Source organism: Amblyraja radiata, chromosome 20, assembly GCF_010909765.2.
Source record: "Amblyraja radiata isolate CabotCenter1 chromosome 20, sAmbRad1.1.pri, whole genome shotgun sequence".
Taxonomy (NCBI): Eukaryota; Metazoa; Chordata; class Chondrichthyes; order Rajiformes; family Rajidae; genus Amblyraja; species Amblyraja radiata.
Window position 1 is genome coordinate 10,303,199 of NC_045975.1, and position 24,138 is coordinate 10,327,336.

Below are 24,138 nucleotides of genomic sequence, written 5' to 3' on the forward strand. Positions count from 1 at the left end.
ATGTTTACTGTGCCTCAAGATGAGAAACATATTGTCTAATTATTCTAATCTGGCAACTTGAACATCTGTGACTGACATGCTAGACATTATATTACTGAAACAATACAATCTATTAACGCATCAGTGTGATTGCAAGCACAAATTATACCAGCGGAAACTAACAGTGTCGGTTAGAGTACATACTGATGGTGGTTTTTTTGTGACGTAAGATTAGAACTTCAATTTTTTTGAATTTTTAACATTACAAAAAGATTACTAAAGTTTAAAACATAACATTTATTAAATTAGGTGGTAAGGTCCATGAACAGCTTAAGCAGTTTATAGGGCGGCAATCTGCCAGAGACACCAATAGCAAGGAAAAATATGCGGTATATTCCTATCTTTTTGTCATCAAAGAACACACTGCATACTGATACTGTATCCGATTCTATTCACCAACTAATGTCAGTGTATATACCAGTATTGTCTCAGGGTGGGTAGTTGCATTGCAAAACATCACTCTGACAACACATACCTGCATCAGAAAATAATACACTGGGATTAAATTATCATCATTGCTGGTCTGTATTCACACTATGATTTGAAATGAACAACTTGAATTTGGTATTAACAAAGTACTCTTTTTTTAAATTTCCAGCTGCAGTGCTGCAAAGAAAAAGATTCAGCGGAGAAGGAGCCATGAATTACAGATGAGAAAAAATACACAGGAGGACAATTCAATTGAAGCACACCAGGTTGAGTTCAAGCAGTTCTTAGAGAGGTAACACAGCCCATATATTACTTCAAAGGAGATTTTGATATTACATTGGACCTACTTAAGAAATGCACATTTTCTCTTTCTCTGACATCTTCCCACTATGATGCACCTTATTTGAAGGCAGATTAATCTTTGGTGGATGGTTTTCCTGTTCTAATGTGACAATAATTGGTCTAGAGTTTGCAGGATCGGGGAAACACATGCCAAAAGTCCAAAATGCAAGCTGAAAATGTCACAGGGCATCCAGGCCAAGCATAACTCCTTAACCAAAAGATAAATAGAATAAACGAAAGGGCAAAAGCGCAGCAGTAAGAAAAATGAAGCAATTAAATAAAAGAAAGAGGAAGATAGAAAGTTTTTAGAACACATTGGCGGGTGGGGGGGACAGGGGGACAAATGTATCTTTTGCAGCAAGGTGTGGAGGCATGCTGAGCCCATGATTCAGAGGTGAGTCGGTCAAAACCATTCTCTGCTGCTCCTTTGGAATGGCATGATGTTGCAGTAGTTAGAGCTGCTGCCTCACAGCTCCCATTTTCGTCTCAATGGTTCACTCAATGGTTCAATGGTGCTTTATATGTCACATACGTAACTGTACAGTGAAATTCCTTTTGCACATATCACACATGCAGGCGCCGCCATATTTTGGCGCCATATCCAAGGTCCAAAGTCCGGTTGGTCTGCTCAGTTTCAGTTTAGTTTTGTTTATTGTCACGTGTATTGAGGTACAGTAAAAAGCTTTTGTTACGTGCTACCCAGTCAGCAGAAAGACAATACATGATTACAATTGATCCATTTACAGTGTATAGATATATGATTAGGGAATAACGTTTAGTGCATGGTAAAGCCAACAAAGTCCGATCAAGGATAGTCCGAGGGTCACCAAAGAGGTAGACAATAGTTCAACGCTGCTCTCTGGTTGTGGTGGCAGGATGATTCCGTTGCCTGATAACAGCCGGGAGGAAACTGTCCCCGGATCTAGTGAATTATGCTGCTGGCCTTGCCGAGGTTTAAATGGAGTCAATAGAAAGGAGGTTGGTTTGTGTGATGGTCTGGACTGCGAACACAAATCGCTGCAATTTCTTGCGGCATGCTCGATGTACAGGAGCAGTTCCCGCAAACCAATGTCTCAGTCCTGAATGCCAGTACTTTGTGAGTGGATTTTATCTGTATCTCCCCATGACAGCATCGCATTCCTCAGAGTGCTCCAGGTATCTCCGACATCCCGAAGATGGGTTGGTTAATTGGTTAATTGGCCACTGTGAATTCCCCCTAGTATAGGTGGGTTGTTGGTGAATCAACATTGAGTTGATGGACCATATCATCATGAAGCCAAACTAAATTTGCACCAGGCAAGGTAATATTTGGTTTACAGTGTCACAGAGTAATTCAGCACATTAAACAGTCCATGCCGCTCAAAATGCCTGCTCTAAGCTAAACCTCTAATCAGTATAATGTTATAAAATCATTGTTGCATTAGCAACAGATCTTTCCATTGAAATCAATAATATTTCTGGCCATAAAGATCTCATCACATATGGTGAAACTTTCACTGAGAAATAAAGGCACAAGAGTCATCCATCCCTAATATCGATGGGATCAAAGATACTTCCTGGATTGTCGTTGACCTAATGAGTTGGCTGGCTTTTCACTGCAGATGCACCTCAATGCTGGGACTGCCCTTTGCAGCCCGCAGAATGTTTGATGAAACTGGACAGGAGCAAATTCTTCTGACAGATCTCCAGAGGGATCAGCTGGTAAGTTTAATTACAGAACAGAACGTAAGTACTGAGAAGATATTTCAATCCCTTGACCCTGGTTCACCATTCAGTAGAATGATGTCTGATCTGTTCCTTAATTTATTAGTCTTTGTTCTCGGTTTTAACTTCAGTGTCCTATCATGTACATACCTTCCTTGGTATGGGGAGGGGTCTGATGAGGTATGGTGGAGTAGGTTAGGTTGGAAAAATAGGGAAAGAATTCCATACATCTGCCACTCTTTTTTTATGAAAGGACGGTTCTGATTTTCTTCCGAAATTACCTATTTAAAATCTCAGCAGGGAGGGAATGGATAGGGGATGTTTCAATCTGAAGAAATGTCCCGACCCAAAACATAACCCGATAATCTTCTCCCCAGATGCTGCCTGACCTGCTGAATTCCTCCAGCATTTTGTGTCTTGCACAACGTTGCAACACCTGCAGTCTCTTTGTCGGTATTTTATGTTGCATTGTTGATATGCACACATGCTCCTTCCTATCCAACTCGTTTTAACATTAAACACTTCGATAAATCTGCCTTTCAAGCTTCTAAACACTGCAGATAACGAGTGAAGCTTATGTCGCTGATCATCATAATTTAACCTTCTGAGTCCCAGTGTAATTCTGTTGAATCTCTGCTGTAGAAGGAGTCCATCTGATCTACTGAGTCAAGGTATGCATCTTGTAGAACTACCATTTTGGTAGGCAACATATGGCCTACCACCTTTGTTGCCATGGCTTTGTCCTGAAATCCTGCAAATTATTTTCCTTCCAACGCCCTACTGAAAGTCCTGTTGAATTGTTTCCACATTCCTTCCAAGCATAACTGCTCACCCCACATTCCCCTTGTATTTCTTGTCCATCACTTTAAACTTGGGTCCTCAGATCATGATCCAGTCGCTCATAGAAATAGCGTCCCGATATTTATCCAATGTAAACCAGCCATGATGCTGCAATCTCTTATTAGTGTTGTATTATGTATATAAGAAACATATCAAAAGTATGAGAGTCTCAAATTCCAAGCACAACTTTTATACTCAACTTGTGATAGAACACTCATTTATATACAAAGTGCCAATTTTTCTTTAAACAGAATTTAATTGCTTTTATGCTTTAATCTAGCCTGTAATCTTTATTTGTAGGTGTATGTGTCCTGTGGGGAGGCTTGGACAGATCCTAAAGTCATCTCTGTCGAGAAGAAGAAACGTCTCTGCCTTAAAAGTTTGACTTCTGATGTTGCTCTGATCCGCAATTACTGCGCCATGTGTAATCCAGAAGGTAACGGGCTATTTCACATTCATCTGGTGAAATGGGAATGTACAACTTGTGAGCAGGAGGAAACCACTTTGCCCATTGAGGATGGGTGTCCTTTCGTAAGAGCACGGCTGAACTGATTCTTACCGCATTCTCGTCTACACCAGGCGACCTTTCATTTCCTTGCTTATGAATAATTTACCTATGACAGCCTTTAAAAAAATCAAAGATTATTTTCTTGGCCTACTCCACCCTTTTGAGGAATGAGCTGCCAGAGGTAAAAGCAGGTACAGTTACAATGTTCAAGAGAGGTCTGGACAAATACATGGAGAAGATATGGGCCTAATAATTCCCATATCCCATATCCCATAATGCAAGAAGCATTTCACTACACCTAGGTGTATGTGACCAATAAATAACCTTTGATATAGGCCAACAGGACTAACTCAGGTAGTCAGCTTACTTGACATGGACCAGTTAGACTGAAAGGCCTGTTTCTGCAAAGTACTGTATAACTCAATGAGTCTATGGACTCTAACCAGTCAAAGATCCATTTGATGCCCCTTTTCCTGATTTTCAACCATTCTTTATTCAAGCTCAGATGTTATCTCCTAGATGGTCATCTTTTTTTCATTTTACCCTTTGAAGTGGCACCTTATCAAATGTGTGTTGGAAATCCAAGTACGGTACATCCACTGGTTCCTTCTACCCATGCTAGTTCTTTGAAGAAAATGTGATTTACCTTTCACAAAACAGTGTTGACTTTGATTACCTTGGGCCAGGAGTAATCAAAGATATCATAGTTGAGTATCCTCCATGGCAAATATCCCAAGCTTTTCTTATTGTTCCCCACTTTCAAATGTTCTAGCTGTCCATATATCTGTACCAGCGGAACTCCAATGTTGTTCTGGAACTAGGCGGCAGGGTGGCACAGTGGTAGAGTTGCTGCCTTACCTCGTCAGAGTCCCAGATTCGATCATGACTATGGGTGCTGTCTGTACGGAGTTTGTTCGTTCTCTACATGGGCTTCCCTCAGGAGCTCCAGTTTCCTCTCACACTCGAAAGACGTACGGGTTTGTAGATTAACTGACTTGGTTAAATTGTCCCAAGAGTGGGTTGGATGGTGTTAGTGCATGAGGATCGCTGGTCAGCACGGACTCGGTGGGGCGAAGAACCTGTTTCCGCGTTATTAATTAAATAGCCCCAGGCTAAAAACAAAATTCACCATTATATAATTTGGGAGGTATCAAGTCATGTATCATGGTTGGGAAAAAATGATCACAATATTTGAGAATGCCGTATTCTTTCTAAGTGTGCTCCAAATTAGTGAGAAAGTAGAGTCTTGAAAACCAAAGCCAATTAGGTAGATTTGAAAGACAAATTGGCTTAGTTAACTGTGGATATTTAATTCAAAAGCTTTGTAATAAGGAGCAGCAAAGATTTTAAGAAATGTTTTGTAATTCATAACAAACCTACTGAGAAAATCCCATGGGTAAAGTTCATGGATAAGATTAAAGATATTATTAGATTAAAATACCAGGATAATGATGTTGCCAAGAACAGTAAGGCTGAGGATTTGGAGAATTCAGGGAGTACCAAGGATGACCAAAGATTGACAAAGAACTTTGATAACCACTTAAACAAAAGAGCATCAAAAATCATTGTGCATTTCTAAGAACAACTGTAGATAATATTATTGGTATTGGTTTCTTATTGCCACATGTACTGAGATGCACCTTTGGAGAATCTAATGAACGTAAATGAACTTGCATGGAAGTAAAGGATCTCATGGCATTATTTCAAAGAGGAGGAGAATTACTACCAATGCTCCAACCATTACATATTCCTCAATCAATAAGAATCTGAGCATCTTCTCACTATCCCCTAATATCAGAGGGATCTTGCTGTGTTTCCTAGTTTAGTCACAAATCTTCAACAGTACTTCAATATCTTTAAAGTCCATTGGGGCACCATAAGATCATAGAAATTAAGTGAATGAACGAAAAACAGGTAAAGAATGTCAGTCTGAAGAAGGGTCGCAACCCGAAACGTCACCCATTCATTCTCTCCACAGATGCTGCCTGAGCCGCTGAGTAACTCCAGCATTTTGTGTCTACCGTCGATTTAAACCAGCATCTGCAGTTCTTTCCGACACAAAGAATGTAATTAATGGTCTTCTGAAAATAGTGCATTGAGCATCCCATTTAACATGTTTTTGTTACCATGCAGGTTTGGTCCTTGAGGTTGTGGGTAATCTGGTTGCTGGAGCCAAGTTGGCATTGGCTGAATGTGCTGTGTCCATTGATGGTGAAGATATCTGTTCTGAACCAGATAAGCAAGACCAATCTTGCTCCCTAACAACTGAGGAAGACCATAACAGGGATGAAAACTTATTTACTGATTTACTGTAAGAAGCTAAAGTCATTCTACTCAAAACCATTGGAGTGCCTATATTTGGCACAGATTTGTGTTAGCCAATTATAATTGCAATTTTAAGGGAAGAATAAGACAATACATTTCAGGTGTTATAGAACATAGAACATGCATAACAGCACGGCACGGGTACAGGTCTTACATCCCATGATGTCTGTACTGGACGTGATGCCAAGTTAAATTAATCTCCTCTGTCTGCACATTCTTCCATATTCCTCCATTCTCCATATACACATGCCCATCCAAAAGCCTCTTACACAACACTATCATATCTACCTCCACCACCGCTCCTGGCAGCACATTCCATGCACCCACCACTTCCTGTGTAAAAAATCTTTCTGTACATCCCCTTTAAACCTTGCCCCTCTCACCTTAAAGCTGTGCCCTCTAGTTTTTGACATTTCCAATCTGGGAAATAAATTCTGACTGTCCACCCTATCTATGCCTCACATTATTTTATACAGTAAGAACAAGGGAAGAAACAATAGGAATATTCCATGACACTACTTTGATATCTATGGTGGTATTCCATTGTTGAGGCAGGATTAAGATTGTACAGGTTGGTTGTAGGAAAGTAATGCCCCTGTCCCACTTAGGAAACCTGAACGGAAACCTCTGGAGACTTTGCGCCCCACCCAAGGTTTCCGTGCGGTTCCTGGAGGTTGCAGGTGGTTGCCGGAGGTTGCAGGTAGTGGAAGCAGGTAGGGAGACTGACAAAAACCTCCGGGAACTGCACGGAAACCTTGGGTGGGGTGCAAAGTCTCCAGAGGTTTCCGTTCAGGTTTCCTAAGTGGGACAGGGGCATAATGTTCCTGAATCTGGTGGTGTGGGTCTTCCGGCTTCTGTATCTCCTCCCAGTGGTAACAGCGAGAAGAGGACATGGCCTGGATGATGGGGATCCATCATGATAGATGCTGCCTTTATGATAGATGCTGTCAGTGCCTCATGTATTTAAAATACTTTTAAGGATGGGGAGGGCAGTGCCCATGATGCCCATGTCCACCACTCTCCGCAGCCTCATGCATTCCTGTGCATTGGCATGACCATACCAGACCATGACGCAACCAGTGCATGGTCACTTGGAATACTCTCCATCCAGAGAATAAGGAAACATATGAAGCCTTGAGCTTAAACCCGTGAAGAACCTTACAGCACAGTTCAGGTGTCCCAGAACTGTGCTATATCCCACATCCCTGGATTTACCCAGTTGTCGGCACAGTCGCCAGCAGATCTACTGAAGGTTTGGGCAGAAGTCTCGCTCTACGGTGAGATGATGTTTTGCATGAAGTAGTTGTCCATGATTTTCTGTATTTCTTTCAGGGATGCACATACCAGGACACATTTTCTCCGTGACGCTCAGCAACCCAAAGGACTTTATCTATGGGAAAGAAATTCAAAGGCATTTGATGATGATGAGGTCTCACAGCAAGAAGATGGGAGATTGTTTACAAACGTTGATTTGTACAATAAATACAGGTTATGAACCATTTTAAAAATTTATTCAGTAGATGTGGACATGAGTTCCAATGTGCAACGTTGGCCCAAAACTAAGGAGATGCCAAGTTAAACTAATCTTATCTAGGTCGTAGGTAGGTCATGGTAGGTCGTGCTGGTAGTCGTAGGTGGTCGTAGATAGTCGTAGGTCGGTAACTGGCCCGAGAAAAAAATGCAAACATGACATCATTTTATCATGTGATCATTTTCTACTCATAGCTAGTCGTAGTTGGTCTTAGGTGCGGACAACTGAGGTCGAGGGGGGACATAGGAGGTCGTCGACATAGTCGTAGGCGGTCGTAGGCATAATTGTAGGAGGTCGTAGACAAAGTCGTAGGAGGTCGTAGGAGATCTTTTACTTCGACGAGTCAACACGACCTTGACATTTTTTTCAACTCGTCTAGGGTCTTCTAAACCCGTGGATTAGTTCATCCAAGTGGGACAGCCCCTTAAAGCTATGCCCTCTAGTCTTTTGACAATCCTGCCCTGGAGGAAAAAAAGTTTTATCTACCCTCTCTGTGCTTTCATAACTTTATATACTTTTATCATTTTTATGTTAGTCTTTCAAAAACCCATTCTAAGGTTGACAAACCAAACCCCTTGTCTATTGGAGCTAGTGGGGAGTGAGCTTCTTAGCAGTTCAGTTTGGGGATTCCTCATGGTCTCAGTATAGAGCCTTGGTTTCCTTATCTAAGGGGGGATATTCCTACATTGATGTCACTTCACAACTGATTCATTAGGGTGATTCCTGTGATGAAAGGGTTTTATTGTGAGGAACATCGGGCAACTTGGTCAGCATAGACGGGTTGGACTGAGGGGCCTGTTTCCGTGCTGCATGATTATAACTAGAAGGAATAGTTTCAAAGTATGAGCTCCACATAAAATACAGATGAGGAGGAATTTCTGCCCTGAGTGTTGTGAATCTTTGGGATTTCCGGAGATGCTTCAGTTCAGTTTATTTTATTGTCACCTGTGCCGAGGTACAGTGAAAAGCTTTTATTGCGTGCTATCCAGTCAGCGGAAAGACAATACATGCTTACAATCGAGCTATTTACAGTGTATGGATACATGATCAGGGAATAAGATTAGTGCAAGGTAAAACCAGCAAAGTCTTACATAGAAAACATAGAAACATAGAAAATAGGTGCAGGAGTAGGCCATTCGGCCCTTCGGGCCTGCACCGCCATTCGATATGATCATGGCTGATCATCCAACTCAGTATCCCATCCCTACCTTCTCTCCATACCCCCTGATCCCTTTAGCCACAAGGGCCACATCTAACTCCCTCTTAAATATAGCCAATGAACTGGCCTCAACTATCTTCTGTGGCAGAGAATTCCACAGATTCACCACTCTCTGTGTAAAAAATGATTTTCTCATCTCGGTCCTAAAAGACTTCCCTCTTATCCTTAAACTGTGACCCCTAGTTCTGGACTTCCCCAACATCGGGAACAATCTTCCTGCATCTAGCCTGTCCAACCCCTTAAGAATTTTGTAAGTTTCTATAAGATCCCCCCTCAATCTTCTAAGTCTTATCAAGGATAGTCAGAAGGTCATCAGAGAGGTTGGTTGTACCTCATCCAAAGATGTGGGTAAGATGCATCAAAGAACATATTCAAAGCTGAGGCCAGCAAACATTTGGACTATACCTTCATCAAATATCTGGGGATTCAGGGGGGAAAGTGGAATCAGATTAGCCATGATCTTGCTAAATGACAGAGCAAACTTGATTGAGCTCCTAATTCTAATGTTTAGTTAACTTTCTCTTGCAGGCCCTCAAAAAAATCTCTTAGACCCCAAAAGGTGTATCAGCAACAGTTCCAATTCCAAGATGGACATATCATCAACTGTAACTATCCTTGGCTTGTCGTGGGAGTTCCTGAGACGAATGCACAGGCAGGCATGGAAGTGACATTGGTGGAGAAGAAAGCTGATGACATCTTTCAACGATGGAAGTTATCAGATGGAAGCAGGTGAAAAACCACCTCAATAACATGGCAGAGCTGTTGGCTGCATTTGTGCAGCACACATGTGTACGCGTGCTATGTTAAGGAGATTATTTTAGAGCCTGATCGCTAAATGGAAGCGAGTCTTTGTGCATGAAGTGCTCACATTTGGGTATTTGTCCTTCCCACATAGGATGCATGCTGGACATTTGTGGTAATGTTATCTCAGCAACCGGTGCCTCATGGAGCCTCACATGGCGAATAATGAGCAGGTTTGGTGTCAATGAAAAGGGGACATGCTCACTGGCTTGTTGCTTAACTTGATCTGGAAGTACTTTGGTTGATGTTTGCTGCCATCCTTCTCGCTCCCAAACATCTTTCAACAGTCAATTAACCTACCGAGCAACTAACTTTTGGTATGTGGGAGGAATCTGGATAATCTAGGGGAAAGTGCAAACTGCACACTCACAGCATAGGAGGTCGGGATTGAACCAGTGTCACTGGAGCTGTGAGATACCACCCTTACCTGCTATTTGATGAAGGACATTCTTGCTATTGAGGGAGTGCAGCGTAGGTTTACAAGGTTAATTCCTGGGATGGCAGGACTGTCATATGCTGTGAGAATGGAGCGGCTGGGCTTGTATACTCTGGACTTTTGCAGGATGAGAGGATATCTTATTGAAACATATAAGATTGTTAAGGGTTTGGACACGCTAGAGGCAGGAAACATGTTCCTGATGTTGGGGGAACCCAGAACTAGGGGCCACAGTTTAGGAATAAGGGGTAAGCCATTTGGAACGGAGACAAGGAAACACTTTTTCTCACAGAGAGCTGTGAGTCTGTGGAATTCTCTGCCTCAGAGGGTGGTGGAGGCCGGGTTCTCTGGATACTTTCAAGAGAGAGCTCGATAGGGTTCTTAAAGATAGTGGAGTCAGGGGATATGGGGAGAAGGCAGGAACGGGGTACAGATTGGGGATGATCAGCCATGATCATATTGAATGGCGGTGCTGGCTCGAAGGGCCAAATGGCTCACTCCTGCACCTATTGTCTTTTGTCTATTGTCTATTGCTTGGCCACGATAAGATTCCAAATGTTGCATGGAATAATGAGATCTTGCAATTTTTATGTAAAGCTTTTGGGACCAGAACAGTTTTGGTCTTTTTATTAAAAGAAAAAAAATGCATGTCTTAAATGAAGGTTCACCAGTTACCTGTGGGAAGAGAATATTGCCTTCTTGGGAGAGCTGGAGAGGATTGGAGAAATGTCCTCCAAAGTTTAAATGAAAGATGATTAATTGTATAATTGAATGATATGTAGGTCTTATAAAGCTTCACAACTGGGTGATTGTCTTCCTTTGGGGCGGCACAGTGGCGCAGTGTTAGAGCTGCTGCCTTACAGCGCCAGAGACCTGGGTTCGATCCTGACTATGGGTGTTGTGTGTATGGAGATTGTACATTCTCCCTGTGACTGTGTGGGTTTTCTCCAGGTGCACCGGTTTCCTCCAACACTCCAAGGCCATACAGGTTTGATTGACTTTAGTAAAATTGTAAATTGTCTCGAGCATGTAGGATAGTGTTAGTGTTTATTGCGGGTCAGCACGGACTTCATGGACTGAAGGGTTCGTTTCTGCGCTAAAGACTGGAGCTCTGATAAAGGTAAAAGTTTGCCTTTTTAGACCGAGATATTCAGAGAGTTGCAAATCTTTGTAATTTTCCCCTTAGTAGGGCCTTTAAGTATCTTCATTGCTGGGATAAATAGATTCTTGGAACATTGGAAATCAGGGAAATGAGGATTGGTCAGGAAAGCGTTTAAGTAAATGTTTGGGCATGAATTTCTTGAAATGTAAAGGTCTTCCTTGAGAAGACAAGGACAAAGTAAAAGGACATTTATTGTCACATACACCAATTGGTGCAGTGACATTTGAGTTACCATGCAGCACACAATTAAGATAAACACAACACTATAGAATTTAACATAAAATATTCCCCACAGCGGAATCAACGTTTCCCACGGTGAGAGAAGGCAATAAAGTTCAGTCCACTTCCTGTTCCTGTTCTATTCCTTCTTATATTCTTGTATTTGATTCCAATATCAAGGTCTGATTCATTCGACCATTCTAAGTGTGTGTCAAGTGAAAGCTGTGGTTTCACTACAGATTATAAGTTGAACCATTGTGCATTGTCAATCAGCAGGACGTTCCATTTACTGGCCAAACCTGACCTTGTGCTCGCAATCTCAATGCCCCAAATTAAACCAGGTAACAGCAGGAGTGTGATGGAACTGCAGGGATGTTCAGTTATTCTTCAGGTGAGCAAAGTTTCCATTTTCTTAATTATTATTCAAGCTGTATATGGGCCCACCAGCGATTTTCTGGCACCCTTTGTGCCGGAGCCTTGCCGTATTATCCCTTTTGCTGGATCAACAGAGGGTACGGCCTTGGCGTGCCCGCGAAGTCAGACCATGGAAGTCGGCTATGGGAACGGATCTGCCGGCTGCGGCTGGGCCGGAGTTCCAGAGCCCCGGTCACAGGGAGCAAATTCGTCCCGCCGATCGGCAGCCGATGAAGTAGAGATCGGCCACCACACCCAGCCTAGGCACCACATTTTCTGGGAGAATTTCAACTGCGCTCTCGTAATTTTGCTGGGCTTAAAGGAGGCTCCGGACCACTAGTTGACGGAAAATCGATGGTGGCTCTGTATAATTATATTGAAACATTTACATGCATAATGTAACGTAAATCACAGGCTGGCAATGAAACAGTACTGTATTGAAATATCTCTTGTATGTTGGAGACTCTGGAATGGGACTTAAACCTGAGATCTTGTGACTCACCAACAAAAGTGCCACTTTGTGAACCATTAGAAAGAAAATCCATTATATCTCAAAATATTCGATTTTGTGACAGAACCTACAAATATTTCTCTTTACCTGAAATGACATTACTGCGATGTAATATCTCGCCACAGAAATTCAAGGGATACAGCCACGGTGTGGCCAATCAGAGATGGCTCTGGGTACCAGAGAGGAGAGTACTAAGTGTGTTTTCTACCTCTGTATTGGACAATGAAGTTACCGCAGCAAACCAGGCCGGTGTGTGCACCTTCTCTATCTGTGGAATGCAGGAAGCAGAGCAACCTGTAAGTAATTCAGTAGGATCTCTCCGTTATCGTTTGTTCAAATTGTTTTGAATCTTTTGCTTGACCTGAATTTCCAGTTGCATGAATATCTGGAGCTAATACATCAGTCTGTCGGCGATTAAATTTGAACCGATTCTTCAATCCGGTCTAAAAATATTTTATTCCTTGGAATTCTGGAAGTCTGAAGAAGGTTCGTGGAATGCACCGTGACGGCGGCAGAAGGCTTCGGGGATGGGCAGTGGAGGCGAACCACCCGGCAGACGGGTCGCGGAGAGTGAAGAAGGACCCAGTGGGGGGGCCGCGGAGAGTGAAGAAGGACCCAGTGGGGGGGCCGCGGAGAGTGAAGAAGGACCCAGTGGGGGGGCCGCCGAGAACAAAGAGGGACACGGCGGGCAAGCTGCCGAGACCGGAGGGACCTGGTGGGTGGCCGTCAAGAGCAAAGAGAGACCCAAGAGAGCAAAGAGAGGCCGGGAATGAAGAGGGTCCCGGTGGGAGGGCCACATGTGAGCAAAGTGGGACCCAGTGGGGGGGGGGGGGGCACTGAAAATAAAGTGGGACCCGGCAGGGGGGGGGGGCACTGAGAACAAAGAAGGACCCAGCGAGCTACCTGGAGCCACATGCGGCAGTAAGACTGGCCCGCCGCTGCAAGAAGGTAAGTAAGTTTACTGGCCAAGTATTCACATACAAGGAATTTGCCTTGGTGCTCCGCACACAAGTAACAACATGACATACAGTGACAGTTATGATCGACTCAGAAAACACTAAACATTAATAATAATAAAACATTAATGATAAAACACCATTGATCAAGCATGTGAACCAACAAAATACCAGATCAAAGGGAGGCTATAGATTTTTGGCTGTTGAGTGGAGCAACTACTCGTGGATAAAAACTGTTTTTATGTCTGGCTGTGGCAGCTTTGACAGTCCGGAGTCGCCTTCCAGAGGGAAGTGATTCAAAGACTGTACTAAACACTTTCGAAACTTTGTCGGTGCCAGAAAGATGGCGACTCTTTGTGTACTACCTCGGTGAAGTCTGCTGTATGATTTTGCCGGATTGTATGCCAAGACAAAGAATTTCACTCTATCTTAGGTACATGCGACAATAATTATCATTGAATTGAATCACTGAATCATCAGCTTCAGTTTGTTCCCCATATTCTGAGGGTGAGGGGCTGCTGAGGTGACTGATTATGTGCAGCTGCTACAATTATATAGCATGGGTAAATGCCCTTCAGCCCATCATGTTCAAGCTGACCAAGTTGCCGAACTCAACTAATCCCATTTGTCTGCGTTTGACCAATATTAACCTGTCCTATCCATGTACCCATCCAAATGTCTTCTGAATGTCATAACTGTTCCTGCCTCTTCCACTTCTTCTGGCAGCTTCAGCTTGTTTTATTCTTTGAATCTGTTCCATGTTGGAGGCTGAGGGGTGATCTTACAGAGGTCTATAAAATCAAGGGGGGAAATAGATAAGGTGAATGCATGGAGTCTTTTTGCCAGGGCAAGGGAATCCAGAACTAGAGGACATTGGTTTAAGGTGAGAGCGGAAAGATTTAATAGGGGCAACTTTATCACTCAGCGGGTGATGAATATATGGAACGAGCTGCCAAAGAAGATAGTTGAGGCAGTACAGTAACAATATTTAAATGACATTTGGACAAGTACATAGTTAAGAAATGTTTAGAAGGTTGAGGCTCGAATGCAGGCAAATGGAACTTGCTTAGATAGGGTATCTTAGTCGGCATGGACAAGATGTATCAAAGGGCTTGCTTCCATGTTGTATGAGTCTCTGTTTGTAAGCTTTGCATTCTAATCACCTTATGAATGGGGTGTGAGATTGCAACCTTCACATGGTCCGCCCTGTTTCAATGAACGCAATCAACCTGGCGTGCACAATCAAATAAGATCAAATAGAACGAGTTGTCCTTCAACTTTAGGCTGTACACGCCGTATGCAAGAAGAAGAAGAAGTAGACCTTATGGATAATTAATTTTCTTTGAATTTCAGGATTTAGTTCCTGTGGTATATATAGTGCCTATGGTATATTTATGGTTTCTCATTTTAAACTTTGCTGCAAGTGGAAATATCTTCCTTACATTGAAGCATAGACTTACCTTTTCTGAGAAAAAGTCACCAGACAGCTCAGTCCTTCCTAATATTCCTGCACCTCTATTGCTTGGTGGTGTTGGTGGATAACAGAAATCTGCATGGTGCTCTAATTGTAACATTGTACCCATGCACAATATGTGCTGATATTCCCACTCGTCTGTGTTGGGCAGCAATAAATTCCTTGTTTTACTCTGTCATTAGGGTTATTCCTTCACTCACCCCAAAACAAAGCGGAGAACAATGGTTTGTTTGGCCTGTGCCAGGACATTGAGGGGAAAGAATGTTATGACAAAGCTGCAACTAGGTGCCTCATTCATCTGTGCCACAGGCTGCAAAGAGAGCCATGTAGAAGAAACAGGACCTTTCAAGTGCCTCAGAGTTCCACAGGTAATGCTCTGCTTTAATAAATTCATAAGTGATCGGAGCAGAATTAGGCCATTCGGTCCCGTTAAGTCTACTCCGTCGTTCAATCATGGCTGATCTATCTCGCCCTCCTAACCCCATTCTCCTACCTTCTTCCATAACCTCTGACAGCCGTACTAATCAGCCTGAGTTACTATTTAATAGTGGGCCCTAAAGGGGCTGTCCCACTGTACGAGCTAATTCAAGAGCTCTCCCGAGTTAAAAAAAAAATCAAACTCGTGGTAAGCACGTAGAATGTACGTAGCGGGTACGTCGGAGCTCGGGACGTCTCTTAGCGGCTCGTAACGCTAACGGCAGGTACTCGGGAAACGCGGTAAGCTCGGGAACACTCGTGAAGATTTTTCAACGTTGAAAAATGTTCATGAGAACCCCGAGTACCTACGACCGGCTATTTCCGTAATTCTTCGAGTTCGAATCAGGGGAAACTCGGGAGAACTCTTGAATTAGCTCGTGCAGTGGGACAACCCCATAACTCTACTGCATCAGCCAATTGAGTGTAAATTTAGAATGTGTAAGATATCAGATGAAGAGTGCAGACGTCCTCTGTATTTGGTTCAAGTGTTGGCACCAAGCTATCTTTTCTTTGAAATATCCCATGTAAAATCTGGAAAGCTGTAAATACTCTTGTTCACAGGTTGACCTTTCCACTTCTGAAGCCATAAATACTTTGGGTCACTTGGAAGCAAAAGTAAATTCCTTGCGGATGGAGACAACAGTGCAAACCATCGCACGGGATATCTCAGCTGCCAAGACCCAGGCAGCAGTACGAATCCTGGCCTATCGAAACGGTGCTGAAAATAAGAACGGTGAATTGATTATTGGAACAACGTTTTCCTTGGTAATAAAGCCAGGATAAGTAAACATATTCTCAAATAAGACAGAAGTCACTCATCGGCCTGTGAAAGTTAAGGACTGGCCAATTAGTTTCAGTTCTGATGAATCATTTTACTTTATAGTTTGTAGAGATACAGCGCAGAAACAGGTCCTTTGGCCAACTGAGTCTGTACTGACCAGCGATCCCTGCGCAATGAACACTGTCCTACACTGGGGTCCATTTTTACATTTACACCAAGCCGATTAACCTACAAACCTGTACGTCTTTGGAGTGTGGGAGGAAACCGAAGTTCTCGGAGAAATCCCATGCAGCTCACGGGGAGAACGTACAAACTCCGTACAGACAGCACCCGTAGCCAGGATCGAACCTGGGTCTCTGGTGCTGTAAGCGTTGTAAGGCAGCGACTCTACCGCTGCGCCACCGTGCAGCCCCCAGAAGACATCAGTGCAATCTACACCAGAAACATTCACTGGTGTGAATTCTCATAATGGGGGAAAGAGGAAATTGCCTAATTAGTTTAATTTTTAGTTTAGAGATACAGCGTGAAAACAGGCCCTTCGGCTCACCAAGTCCGTGCCAACCAGCAATCACCCAGTACTCTAGTTCTGTTTCTCCATTTGTCAGAAATGTCCGTTCTCAATAGCTGGCCACATTGTATCATCCACATACATCCATTTCATTTAATAATCACTCTCACTCTATTATTAAACAAATAGAATATATGCTGTATCAGGTCATTAATGAATATCACAAAGCATTTTATTATTGTTATTAGTAGCTTATAAAATGCTTCAAAATTGTATGGGAGAATGTGTGTGGATGGGGAGGGATGGATGAGAAATTGATTATTGTGAGAGTTGGCGGGTGGGACAGTTCGAGGGTGGATCAAGATGGGGAGGGGTGGATGGGGAAGATGGATGGCTGTGGAGCTGAAGTAGCTGAGGTTGATTGTGGTGGGGGTGGGGGAGAAATGAGTTGGATTGCAACGGCGGTGGTGAGGGTGATAGACGGTGGAGGTAAAGTTGTGAAGAGGGGCGATGGGAGTGGGGTTAAGGAATTTGATTGCGTTTGGCACGAGCTGAAGACGTTTGGCTGTGATGGGGTATGGTGGGGGTGGCAGCGGAGATCAGTTATGATGGTGGTGGAGGTTGAATGAGAGGGAGTTGTGGAGGGGATCGATGCTGGTGTTCAGTTATTCTGATGTGCTGTGGTGCTGCTGCAAGCAAGAATTTCATTGTTCTATCTGGGACATATGACAATAAAACTTTCTTGTCTCGACTTGACCCTCTTGGTGTGCGTGGTGGAGGAGATCTTTTGTGGTGGGTTGGAGGGAGACTTCAATTGTGATGATGTTGTGGAGGAGGTTGTGACAAGGATGGGGAGGGGATTGCTTGTGGTGTGGGTGGTAGAGGAGGTCAATTGAAGTGCGGATGTTGTGGCGTACGATTGTCATTGGGGTGGAGGAGATGGATTGTAGTGAGGATGGTGAAGAAGATTGATCAAAATGGCGGTGGAGTGGAGGAGACTGATGGTGATGGCATGGATAAGTTGCTTGGGAGCAGGGAGAGAAGAGGGAGGGGTTTGATGAACCAGGTGACGTTTGGGGTTGAGACCCTACTGCAGACTGAGATATAGAAGGTAAATAGAACAAATGAATGAAAGATATACAAAAAGTAAGGATGATGAAAGAAAGGTAGAGTCCACAATAGACCATTCCTTCTATAACTCGTTACCCTTTCCCTTGACTCTCAGTCAGAAGATGCGTCTCGATCCGAAACGTCACCTATTCGTTATCTCCAGAGATGCTGCCTGACCTGCTGAGTAACTCCAACTCTTTATGTCTATCATTGGCAGTAATGGGGTTAGGTTGTGATCCACACTCTGAAGAATTTAGTTTCTTCTCATCAGACCCTTGCACCTCTCCTGCTTGCTCTATAGTGGATGGCAAGAGGGGTGATGGTTGTTATATTATTTACGCATGTTCATGTGGCATAGGAGCAGAATTAGGCCAATCGGCCCATCGAGTCTACTCCGCCATTCAATCATGGCTGATCTATCTTCTGCTCTCAAACCTATTCTACTGCCTTCTCCCCGTAACCTTTGGCACTCTCACTAATCAAGAACCCGTCAATCTCCGCTTTAAAAATACCCAAAGCCTTGGTCTCCACAACTGTCTGTGGCAATGAAATTCACAGATTCACCACCCTCTGGCTGAAGAAATTCCTCCTCCTCTCCTTTCTAAATGTGCGTCCTTTTATTCTGAGGCCTTACCCTCTGGTCCTATACTCTCCCACTAGTGGAAACATCCTCTTCACATCCACATGCAGCTGGGAAAGACTAGAATGAATTTTTAACATCACCGATTCTAAGGGCAGCGATGTGATGAAGTAATATTTCACTTAATGAGACATTGTCATATAGCCAAAATTGATTTCTGGGATTATATGTTGCTTCCTCTTTGCCCATTGTTCCAACAACAGTATTAAACTAAAGGACACAACAATGCATTAGGCAGCATCTCTGGAGAACATGGATAGGTGATGTCTTGGGTTGAGACACTTCTTCAGATGATTTAACAGTATTGAACTATTGAAATTAAAGTGGTTAATCACTCTCTTAAGTATTAGAGAGAAGAATGCTGCGCAAACATAATTGACAGTAATAGTTTCTTTCTCAGTGCGTATATTTGTGCTAACCCCCTACTTGCCTTGATCTAGTTGCTTGCCCTGTGTACTGAAAGACTAAAGCTAACCAGGCCTGCTCGCAGACTGTACACCGCTGATGGAAACCTGGTCTTGTCTATTGCTGAACTGGTGGCATGGGCAATCAATGACACATCACAGGAAAAAGAGCTGGAATGGAGACAAGCTAAAGAAAACAAAGGTAGGAAGCCAAAGGGAATGATCAACAGGGAGAGACCAAAGAAATGTTATCAGTATGATTTAACATACAATTTATTGCCTCTAATGTCTTAGGTAATGGCATTTTATGGTCCAATCCATTGCCTCTGGGCTACACCTAGGAACTTGCCTTGGGATGTGGTAGAACTAGGGCAGTAGAATAACTAGTGCTGATTTTTCAAAGCTAGAGTGACCCAGGTTTGATCTCGAGTTCTGGCTCTATCGATGTGAAACTTGCGTGCTATTCCTGTTTCTGCGATCAAAGGGGAAAGCTTAAAAGAGATATGTGGGCCAAGCAGATGCACAGAGAGTGGTAGGTGCCCGGAACACACTGGCAAGGGAAGTGGTGGAAGCAAATACAACAGCAACGTTTAAGAGGCATTTAGGCACATGAAGAGGCAGTGAATGGAGGCATATAGACCACGCACGGGCAGAGGGGATTAATTTAAGTTAGCATCATAGACGGCACAGACATCATGGAGTGAAGTGACTGTCCCTGTGCTGTACTGATCAATGTTCAATGTTCTATAAAAGTCTCAGCATTTAAAACATTGACACATCTTCTCTCAGAGAGTAGTTTCTCTCTGAAATTCTCTGTACTGAGGGTGGTGGAGGTCTAATAATGGGATGTCCTTAATGTGCAGTTTTATAGTCAAAGTGTTGCTTTGCTCACTATACAAACAGATCAAATGTGCCATAATATATGTCAAACTCAAGTACAATAGATAGAGCAGAGGGTAACACATACAGAATGCAGAATATAGTTCTCAGCATTGTAATGCATTGTAGCGCATCAGTTCTTTGGACAAAGTCCAATGTCCTCAATGAGGGTTAATCAAACAGTAGCCTAGTTAATGGAAGGACTGTTCGGAAACCTGGCAGGGCAATTTTTAATTTTTTTTTTTTTTAATTTAACCTTTATTTAACCAGGAGAAGTCTCATTGAGATTAAAAATCTCTTTTACAAGAGAGTCCTGGCCAAGACAGGCAGCAGTCTTAAGTATACCAACAATGCTTGATTGTTTGCAGTTACAGCACCATCCTGAGGGCTCGTGGAATGGTTCTAGGTCAGAAACTGCGTGGAGTAACTTTTCTTGTATACTTCCGGCGAATGTTGAGCAGATAATTTCTCCCCTCCTTTTCCTCACTACTAGACGGGGCAAAATTATTGACTCCTGAAAGTGATGACTTGGACATCCGTGAAGACATTAAAATAAACCCAACCATCAGAAACCCTCCTGAGGTCTGGGTGTCTTGTGGAGAGCCCTTTGTACCTCTTAGTGGTAAGTGCTTAAAATTGATGTTCCTAGTTTCTAAAATAGGTGTAGCATATCTAGAAAAAACTCCAACAAACAATTTGCTGAAGGAACTCAATGGGTCAAGCAGCGTCTGTGGGGGGAAGGGACTGTTAATGTTTCTGATCGAAGCCTTGCAGGCATGGCCCGCACCTGCTTCCTATTTTCTTGTGCGCTTGTAGATTACCTCGAAAGCCAGCATAAACTCAATGGGCTAAATGGCCTCCTTCTATGTCGCTGGAAAATACAAGCGGCACAATACCAGCTTACGTCGTGATTGATGAGAGACCCTGACATTGGAGAGTTTGGCTGCTCGTTTTTTCCATTAAACAGTCAGTCTTCTCATCTAATGTCACCCCTGAGAGTGCAACACTCCCACACCATTGCTCCGGAAGTGCATTAGGGTCAGGGCCGTCTTAATGCAGGGGCACGCTGGGCAGTTGCCCGGGGCCCCACGAGCATAGGGGCGCCATGCTAGTCTATGAATGTGTAGAACATGAAAACGGAGAAGAACATCGCAAGTGCATGACGGCATATTTGATTCGGCATAAAGAAACTGGAAGTGTGGGGGCCCCAGTGCGCTGCTTTGCCCGGGGGCCTACAATGCTGTTAAGACAACCCTGATTAGGGTTCATTATGGGCAGCGCCAGACTTGATAATGTGCTCATGCCCTTGATCCTAGAAGCGACAGTGAACCTGTGTGTGATGAGAGTGACTGCATTTGATTGCTTGTTTCTCCAGTTTTCAGCATCTGCAGTCTGATAGTTTATTGCCTCAGATTCCAGCGTCAGCAGTCCCCTGTGTCTCGTTAGTTTCACAACACAACAGAAAATGCTGGGAATGCACAGAGAATTGGTCAACAAACATCGAGGAGAATTCTATCCCCCCAATAACATTTGTAACTCCATGATAACCCTGCCAACTCTTCTAAGACCAGAAAGCTCATGCCCATAAGGCAGGTTATGACTTCTCCCACCAAATTTAATCTCCAAGTGAAATTTAACATGAGTTAGTCCACCAGGTGAAGAGAGGTACGAAGACTATTGGTCATTCCATAGCTTCTAATCTTTTCTTCCGTCGCCAATGCCTCCATGCCTTTTTCTATGGGAAGAATTCCTCACCATCCAGTGATGACCCCTCCTCCAGTTTCCACCGGTCCCCCTCCTCTTGGACTCCCCAGAATGGCCTTCTACCCTCTCTAGACCTCTTTATTTCTAACTGCCAGCATGACATCAACCGTCTCAACGTTTCCACTTCCCTTACCTACTCCAACTTCACCCCCTCTGAACGTATAACCCTCCGCTCCCTCTGCAGCAACCCTGAAATTATAATCAAACCAGCCGACAAGGCAGGTGCCGTGGTAGTCTGGCATGCTGACCTTTACCAGGCTGAGGCTAAGCGACAAATCTCAAACACCTCCTACTTATCCTTGGACCATGATCCCACAGATGAGCACCAGGCCTTAATCTCAAACACCATTACTGATTTCATCACTTCTGGCTGTCTGCCTTCCACATCCTCCAACCTTATCATTTCCCAGCCCCGCACAGCCCGTTTTTACCTTCACCCCAAAATCCACAAACACAACTGCCCTGTCAGAGCCATGGTTTCTGCCTGCTCCTGTCCCACAGAAATGATTTCCACGTACCTTGACTCCATCCTATCCCCCCTGGTCCAATATTTCCCGACCGATGCCCAAGATACCTCACATGCCCTTCATCTCTTTAATGACTCCTCCCACTTCCTCCAAGTCCAAGGTGTATCTATGGGCATCTGCATGGGCCCCAGCTCTGCCTGCCTCTTTGTAGGGTACGTTGTTCCAAGCGTACATAGGCCCTATCCCCAAACTCTATCTCCATTACATTGATGACTGCATCGGTGCTACCTCCTGCACTTCTCTTCCAGTTTTCTCCCCCTCCTCACTACAATCAGTCTGAAGAGGAGTCCCGACACAAAACATCACCTATTCATGTTTTCCAGAGAAGCTGCCTGACCTGCTTAGTTACTTCAGCACTTTGTGTATTTTATTCAAACTTTCTATGCCAGTTTTGGCTTACATCTATGATAATCAAAACTCTTACCTTGGGAACCAGCCGAAAAGATGCAATTTTTGCAAGAATCGACATAAGGGGATTGCATCTTGGATCACACATTCTTGAGTTCCATTGCAAACCTCTACACAACACTCACACACAAATTAATATCATTATTTTCACAGCACAAAATGTAGGTAAAGTCATAAAAGAAGAGAGATAATATCCAGAGTTTGGGACGTACCGATGAAGTCACGTGTGTGAGTGATGGGACAAAGAGATTGGGGAATGGACAGGTGGAAACAATCCATTATGATAAGGAGTAGTAAGCTTTCAAACTAATTGAATGTATCTAGCCATGCTCTTTATGCTATGTGTTTTTGCATATCTTTCCAAGTCAGCGTCATAATATCAAGTCAATGCTTTTCCATCCATTTATTGCAGTTCACCAGAAATACCACCCAACACCTTCAGAGGGCCCTGCGAGCCTGTGTAATTTAAGGTGTAACAGAAATAGTCATTGCTGAGCTCAGTGAATTTTAAACAGTCCATCATTTTAGTTTAGTTTAGTTTAGAGATAGACCGCGAAAACAGGCCCTTCGGCTCACCGAGTCCGCACTGACCAGCGATCCCTACACGCTTACACTATCCTACACAATTTACATTTAAACCAAGCCAATTAGCCTACAAACCTACAAGTCTTTGGTGTGTGGGAGGAAACCGAAGATCTCAGAGAAAACCCACGCAGGTCACGGGGAGAACGTACAAACCCTGTACAGACAGCATCCATGGTCAGGATTGAACCCGGGTCTCTGGCGCTGTGAGGCAGTAGCTCTATGTCACCGTGCCGCCCATGAATGTACATGTGTTATTTAACCCAGGCCAGTGGGGTGACAGAGAACTAATATGATCAGGTGATCAATGGTTGGCATGGACTCGTTGAGTTAAAGGGCCTGTTTCTATGCTGTTTCTTTCAGTTCAATTCAATTCAAAGTGACCAGACTTATCCAGGGGGGACACGATATTGGGGATGGACAGTTTTTTGGAATGCTCAGATTGTTGAAGAAGTTTCAAGCCATATATTAATTTACAACAGACAATAAGATTACAACCTGTACTCTCCAATAGTTTCACGAGGAGACCCAAATTCAGCAGCTGGAATTGGTCCTTACTCACTCTCATTCAGCAAGCTGCACACTCTATTGCTGAGGAATCTTCCCACTATATTTTAGAGTTTAGAGATACAGCGTGGAAACAGGCCCTTCGGCCCACCGAGTCCGCCCCGAACAGCGATCCCCGCACACTAATTCTATCCTACGCACACTAGGGACAATTTACATTCATACGGAAGCCAATTAACCTACAAACCTGTACGTCTTTGGAGTGTGGGAGGAAACTGAAGATCTCTGAGATAACCCAAGCAGGTCTCAGGGAGAGCGTACAAACTCCGTAAAGACAGCACCCGTAGTCAGGATCGAACCCGGGTCTCTGGCACAATGAGGCAGCAACTCTACTGCTGCGCCATTGTGCTGTCCACACATTTATGTGGTTATACGGTATTTTACAGGTTTACATTAGCTGCTGCATTAGGGTCAAAGAGAGCTCAACTATACGAGTTAAATTCTTGATGCAAAACCACATGAAATCTTTACACTTGGCTAACTTTTTAGTTTACAGTAAATTTATAATTATAATGTAGTACAATCTCTTTGGGCCAGAGGCTATCTGTAACATGAAGCTTTTCCTGTAGTCAGCAAATTAC

General features: G+C 43.6%; 1 protein-coding gene across 1 annotated transcript in view; it reads left to right on the plus strand.

The window, feature by feature from the left end:
• Positions 1-24,138, plus strand: part of LOC116984388 (doublecortin domain-containing protein 1-like) — an 86,925-nt gene that overhangs the window by 22,223 nt on the left and 40,564 nt on the right. Inside the window, exons 3-13 of the mRNA XM_033038545.1 lie at positions 2,412-2,511; positions 3,655-3,790; positions 5,996-6,173; positions 7,520-7,675; positions 9,466-9,666; positions 11,832-11,946; positions 12,606-12,776; positions 15,093-15,278; positions 15,949-16,152; positions 18,867-19,032; positions 20,203-20,331. Coding sequence (XP_032894436.1) covers positions 2,412-2,511; positions 3,655-3,790; positions 5,996-6,173; positions 7,520-7,675; positions 9,466-9,666; positions 11,832-11,946; positions 12,606-12,776; positions 15,093-15,278; positions 15,949-16,152; positions 18,867-19,032; positions 20,203-20,331 — 1,742 coding nt within the window. The remainder of the gene's footprint in view (positions 1-2,411; positions 2,512-3,654; positions 3,791-5,995; positions 6,174-7,519; positions 7,676-9,465; positions 9,667-11,831; positions 11,947-12,605; positions 12,777-15,092; positions 15,279-15,948; positions 16,153-18,866; positions 19,033-20,202; positions 20,332-24,138) is intronic.